This window comes from Limulus polyphemus, unplaced genomic scaffold (genome assembly GCF_000517525.1).
Source record: "Limulus polyphemus unplaced genomic scaffold, Limulus_polyphemus-2.1.2 Scaffold885, whole genome shotgun sequence".
NCBI classification, from domain to species: domain Eukaryota; kingdom Metazoa; phylum Arthropoda; class Merostomata; order Xiphosura; family Limulidae; genus Limulus; species Limulus polyphemus.
Window position 1 is genome coordinate 91003 of NW_013666495.1, and position 7215 is coordinate 98217.

The following is a 7215-nucleotide window of genomic DNA, read 5'->3' on the forward strand; positions in this document are numbered from 1 at the left end:
CTGCCCACCTCTTTCCATTTTTGGAAATGCTCCCTTATATACACTTACTTCTATATATGACATAAATAACCAATTAGAAGTTCAGAATGTTCCCCTAGTGTTACTTTTTTCAGCCTTTCTAATGTGGCTAGCACCATTTCTTTCTTTTGAACCAAGATTTCAATGAGGTAGAGTGTCTTTAGTCTGCTCGATATTTCATATTTTTTTAGACAAAATACATCTTAGTTACTAAGCTTGATAAATTATAGTTTAATTTTATGGTATTGATGTAGTTATTTATGATTTTTTAATTATTCAAATATATATATAAAACCTAAAAACAATATTTTGTTTCATATCCTCCACGTGCAAAATTTTAAGCCTTTGCAACCTACATTAAACAGCAACCGAGTACAAAGGTCGTAACTAGAAGAGTTAATTGTTTGCTTTACTTCTTTATTTACTGTTCTGTGTTTTAGGAAGAATAGGTTTAAGAACTTATTTCAAAATAGCAATAATCTATATACATGTATAATGTATAATAATTGAAATGTGACTGTATTTTACAAAACACTAGTCGACTAAAACACAGCTAAGACAAGTTACTTTGTACAGACCAAAAGTCAGTTTTATGGTATTTGATATGGTAACACGAGTGCACGTGAGCCTCGTCATTGTAATTTTTGTATTGTTAGCCAGGCATGGGTGAAAGGTCAATATAATAAAAATAATAAATATATATAAATGGATAATGTTATGAGCTATTTCGTCTAAACATTTATGTTTTTGTGTTATAATTTGTGTTAATTTAGAATGAAAGAGGCATAATTTATGTTTATTTCCTAATTTTTTTATGATGGTTGCAAACTCATTCAAATCTACCAAACCCTTACAGAGATTAATTACTGAAAATAACAGATAAAATATAGTTTTTTCTTAAGAAATGTTTGATAACTATCTGGACATTATAAAGATTTTGCATATGAAATTTCAAAATTTTCTGATGCATTAAAAGTATTTTTAATGTTAAAATGAAAATTACTTTGCATGATAGATAGGCAAAATGTGAAAAGAAAAAAAAAGGCATGAGAGAAACATTGTTTTACAAACCTTAAGACTTAATAAAATTAGATATTTTGTGTATGAGAGCATTGTAATGTTTACTGATAAACTTCCAAATTTCGTTAACATTCACTAACTAATTTAAAAGTTATAGCATGAAAACTATAACAAGCACAAAATGATTACGAGGTTGTCACATTGACCGACTCCGTATTGAAAGAGTTAGTGAGTATGGTAAGTGACATCAAAATATTTTGATGACACAATTCTTTATTTATATAATATTATTTTGATATTTATCATATTCAAACAATATACATAAATAAATTGGCATATTCTGATGATACAAATCTTTATTTATGTAATATTATTTTGATATTTATCGTATTCAAACATGTACATAAATAAATTGTCTGACTATTTAATTATTTTAAATGCAATTGTGACATGTTTTTAATAAAACCGTTTTCAACATTATTTTTCTATTATTTGATTTACACAAGGTCAGTTGGGAATTACAGGGATTGAAATATTACATTCCCAAGGAATTTAACTTTGCTTGAAGAATTTCATCTTTTTAGTTGTCTTTCTTGATTGAGAATGCATGGTCCATCAGTATTCCTTTAGTTATGACCAATGAAAGTGAACATGTTGCATGGGTTAACTAAAAAACAATTCATGAAGAAATGTAACTTTACATGAGGAAAAGTAATCTTCATTATTCCTATCCCTGGATTACTTTGTTTTAAAAACAAACAAAAAATGATGACCATGAAGTCTTGATATTAGAAATTTGCTGAGTAGGAAATGTTCAGGTTATCCTAAAAATAATTGCTGGCAAAAGTTTTGCCAAAATAATTTTTTTAAACTCAAAAATATTTTCTTTGAAAAATGTGCAAATGGTGACCACCAGAAGATTAGTCTCATGAGAGAATAATCAGTTATTTGAATGGTAATTGATTAATGAGCCTGACAATTAAACGGGAAATATCATCCACCTCCAGTGGTAAAAAAGCAACTTCAAACTAAACTGTTTTTGTGAAACAAAGAAATGACTCATTTCAGACAAAAATATGATTTGTCAAAAAATGCAATAGTTGCAAAATTTTTAATGTGAAATTGATTTTGACAAATCTTAAACAGGAGCACTGTTATCCTGTATAAGAGCTGAACAATTCATAACTATGGCTTTCAAATCATTGTGTAAAAATAACTACCTCGTTAGTAACTACAAAAGATGTCCCCTACATTTACTTTCCTATAATTGTAGTTAAGATTCTGGCTGACTGATATCATTAACTTTGCTCTTTAATTCAAACAAATTAAATTCAGTGCACCTCCCTTTGTTGGCAGTTCTTAAGTTCAGGTATTTCTGTACCTAGTAGCAAACACCTTCACGTACAATTTCTGAGTCAGAGTAAAAAGCATATGAACTGTCAAAGGACTTAACTATATTTACTTGGTTTATGTAAAATTTAGCTTAATATTCCTGGGATCGGTCCACTGGGCCAATCCTGTATTCAAGAAGTAAAGTTGACTATAATTCAGAACTTCTGAAATATATCTTCCTGAAACGTGGCAAGCTTTCTCTAAACAGTACAAATATGTTGTACACACAAAATCAGATTTGTCAATAAAGCTTGTGTACTATGGACATGTTTATGAAATTACAAAGTCAATCTGACTCAGATTGAGAAGTGCAAGGTGATGTTCTTGTGAAGAATAAAAATACTTTGTCAATCATACAGTTCACAAATTGTGTTTTCTTAATCTCTACAACCTTATATATGCATATCTAAAGTTTTTACATCATCTCTATATCTTGTATCTGGTATTTTCTCTAAAATGAACTGTCACTGTAGAGTAACATGAAAAGTTGATAACTCTGACATCAAATACATGATACCATATTGAATGGCACTCTATACACCACCTTTGCACATAGGATTAGTGCCACCATATATCAAACATATGAGAAAAAAAAAAGGATAATGCACCAGAAAGTTTCTAATTTGCACAGTTTTTCCATGTTAGCAGCATGGAAAACACAATGTGGTGCCCAGTATTAAACTCAAAATGTTTAAGACTTGCTTTCTCTTTGTCCAATCTCACCTCTGATATCCCAAGGCTTTTTTGTATAATAGATTAATTACTAAACATTTTTCATTGCAATTCTTATATTCAAGATTTCAATTGGTTTCAGTGTTCTAATAGAGGGATAATCAATTTTAGATTTTAAACAACTTAAAGGAAGGCAAGGCTGAAGATGGTAGTATGTTGGAACTCACTGATGCTCAGAGAAAAGGTAAGTTTATTCTAAGTACTAATGACAAAATTTTCTTGTATTATAATTAGAAATGTGCTGATTAATCGATTTAATAATCAACATTTGCTATCCAGAGTGGCTGTTAAAATATGAAAGGTTTTATTTTTATGGTCTAAATTAGTTATAGTTAATGGATTAAACAGAAAATTTAACTACAGTTTACATTTAAAGATTTATTGAAGATTAATTTACACTGACTGAAGAGGAGATTAGGCCTATGACAACTAATATTTATAAAGGCTTAATTATGATAAAGTTGTGCTTTCAATACGATATCTTGATATCTTACCTCCACTCAAAAAATAGCTTTTCTCTACTAGTACTACCCTCTTTTGGCACAAATTTTCAATGCACACCACTAGCCTTCCACCTCCCACTTCTGCATATCCACATGCAAATGATGATGCAGCAGCTGTCCACCAATAGGAGCATGACACTACTCCTATCGTAACCAGTGCCCTCTTCATATCTGCACTAATTAATCATTTCAAGAATGGTCAGAAGACCTACACCATATAAAACTGTCATAAAAGAGCAAAGATTATACTTGGATCAGATGTGGTGTAGTCTCCCGCTGAGGTCTGATGTTTTTGCTTTTGATTCCACACCTCCTGGTCTCTCCTTGGGTGCTTCCTAAAGGCGGATCTTTTTTTTATCAGCCCTCCACCAGTTCAATGTGGGATTCTAGCTATTTTGTGAGTGGGGGTAAGATATCACATATGGAGTTAACATTTTACTGCACTGAAAATGTATTTCTGATAGATACTTACTTTCTGCTCACATTTCCCCCCCCCCCCTCACACACACACACACACACACACTTCTGATGATATATGGTGTAGGTCTTCTGACCAATCTTGAAGTGATTAACGAGTGCAAGTGTGAAGAGGGCACTGGTTAAAATAGGAGTGGTGTCATGCTCCTATTGGTGGAGAGCTGCTGCATGTAGATATGCAGAAGTGGGAGGTGGAAGGCTAGTGGCATGCATTGAAACTTTGTGTCAATAGAGGGCAGTGCTAGTTGAGAAAAGTTATTTTGTGAAAGGAGGTAAGTATCTATTGGAAATACACTTTCAGTGTAATAAAATGCTAACTTCTGCTTTAAAAACAAATTGAAAACAACGAGGAACATGTTAGTCTCCATCTAGGCCATTCCATCCATTATACTAAACTATTTAAAAAAAACTGAAGGTAGATTGTTTCTTTTTATTTACTTCATCTTTACCTTCACACAGTTAACATTATATTTATTCATGTATTCCTTCAATTTTGTTAATTTATTCTAACATTGTAATATTATATTTATTTGAACAACAAATAATTCCCTGAATGAATAAAAAATATTGCAAGAAACATAGTTAGCATATTCATTCACTTCCATGCCAGTTATTTAATCTATGTTGTTGGTAGTGGTGATATTGAAAACAACAGATCCAGTAATGTAACCCCTACACTACAGTATTCATACGTACTTTGTTTGACAAATCTGTAACCCAAATCAAAGAGTAGTGTACAGTTTTCAGACTAACTAAAATGTGCAATCTCACATTGTTTCTTTGCAGACAATAAATGTAACAATGTACAAACACCACCATTATCAAACTTGTATTCTTTCATTCAGTATCAGTGGATTGTCAATCTTTGGTGGGTTAACTAATGTTGATAATGATACCTCCTAATAGCTTTAATTGAAACAGCTGTTTTTAGATAATCGAAATGTGAAAAACAAACAAGAACTTAGATATAAATGAATGAATGAATAAATAAATGTTGAAATAAATATATTTGTATATGAATGAATATGAAAATGTAGCAGTACATACATATATAAATTGTTATTTTAATCAACACTTAGTTATTTATTCCTTTATTAATTGATTTGTTTATTTCTAATTTGGCATAAAATATCCTACAAAATGGAAACTCGACTTTTACTGTCTTGGACCCCCTTTAGAATGCTTAATGACTCGTAGGGTTCCAGGGATCACAAATTGAGAACTATGGCTCAATAGTATGTGTTTTCTAAGGTGTCATTTTTCATGTAATATGCTAACACCAGAAAGACTTCAGATAATATCATGCTAGCACCAGAAAGACTCCAGCCCAACATTGCTTCAAGTGACTTAATTTTTCATGTATCATCATCTTAGCAGCTCCAATTTTTAAGTCTGTATGTAACATCATGTCAGCATTAGTGAATTCCAGGTTTGAGTTAATTTCTCATTCTGTATTAGGTCTTAGATTGACTAACTATTTTAATGATTTCAAAATGGGCATTCAGGTTTGCTGACTTCTCTACTAGGTTGACTGAGTGTGTTATCAGTTAAGTGGATGTAGAAAGCTTCATGTAGCTTTCTGTTCCTTGTTTGTGATTCATATCCATTATTTTAGTAGTATTCTATTTTATTGTATGATCATTGTTTCTGACGTGATGGACTTTTGCAAGTAGTTTGGAATAATCGTTTTTGTATACCTGTTATGCTTCTGAAATCTGACTTCCCCCCCTAGTCTTTTTGTATCTTGTCTCCTTCATCCTATCTGTGATGTATCACTACATTTGGCCTTCTGCATATTAGATCTATAAGTTACACTGAACTTATAAAAATCACCACAGATTACCTCCGTTGAACCAGTTTTTGTGTTGTTGACCAGAATCCAGTTATTGAAAAAGTGGTAGTTTGTTTCTTCAACTCCTCCAAGTGTGCATATTGATATATTAATTAACCATCCAAGATCCAAGAATGCCTTTGACTTCTGACAAGAACTTCATTGAAGAGGAGGAGAGTCGTACAGATCCAAGAGTGAGGACAGAGGACCCCTGATTAACTCATAGACATCCTCTGTTGAACACTGGATACTCTCCTGTAATTCAAAAAATGTTCAAAGACTTCACATTCTGTCCATTCATCAAGACAACTGTAGGGCCCTGTACGTTGATCTTGAATGGATCAGCTGAGCTTGAGGACACAAATGAGAAGCTACAGAGAAGAGGTTGGAGACTGTGACTACATCGAAACTAACTGGGGCAATCTGTATGGTGACACATCCACCATACAGTAGTTTGGTTTATGCTGAATTGCTGCCAGCTTAACAGTAGAAGTATCACAAACCTGCTGTGCAAATGATATTGTATGGAAAGGCACCTTGATCTGTAGAAAACAGAGGAATTATCTGTTATAACTGTGAACAATTTGGTCATTTTTGGCATGAGATGTCCTCTTCCTATGCTTACTTGGGAACCCAAATTCATTTGAAGTAGAATGAATAATGAGCAACAGGCTCAAGGGGGGCAGTATGCTATGAATGTTGTCAGACCCTGTAATCTAAACTAACAAGCCCCAATCTTGCCACTGATTTGGAAGAAAATAACAATCTGTGTGTCCTCAAATGTAGTGGTTAATATAATGTCTACAGAGCTGAGTGTGGCTTAACTCTCTCAATACAGGCTTGGTCAAATTGTCACACCACTCTGTACTCATTTAAAGTCGTTATAGTTTTGGTACTACTAACTTTTAATATAGTATGCATATCTTCACAAAATTTGGCAGACTTTCAGTAAGCATTATAAGTCTTTTCGTATATAAAAAATCATATTTTTAGTGAAGTATTTTTAATATGCTAAAAAAATATTATCCATGAATATATTGAGTTTTTTTTACTAGTCTGAATGCAAAGTGATTTTCATGATAAGGTTAAAAATACTTCATCTCAAAAATCTCAAATTTAATTTGCGTGATCTCTAGAACATCCTAAATACATTTCAAACATTCGTTTTCAGTAATACTTTATATTTTATCTGTTATTTTCTCTACCCTAACATGGTTGGTCAATTTGACTGACCTCGTTACC

At 32.1% G+C, this 7215-nt stretch overlaps 1 protein-coding gene across 4 annotated transcripts in view; it reads left to right on the forward strand.

The window, feature by feature from the left end:
• The window catches only part of LOC106461038 (trafficking protein particle complex subunit 12-like), a 78564-nt gene that overhangs the window by 54441 nt on the left and 16908 nt on the right, over window positions 1–7215 (forward strand). For all 4 annotated transcript variants that reach the window (XM_013920822.2, XM_013920821.2, XM_013920823.2 and 1 more), the window contains exon 8: window positions 3274–3346. In XM_013920822.2, coding sequence (XP_013776276.1) covers window positions 3274–3346 — 73 coding nt within the window. The remainder of the gene's footprint in view (window positions 1–3273; window positions 3347–7215) is intronic.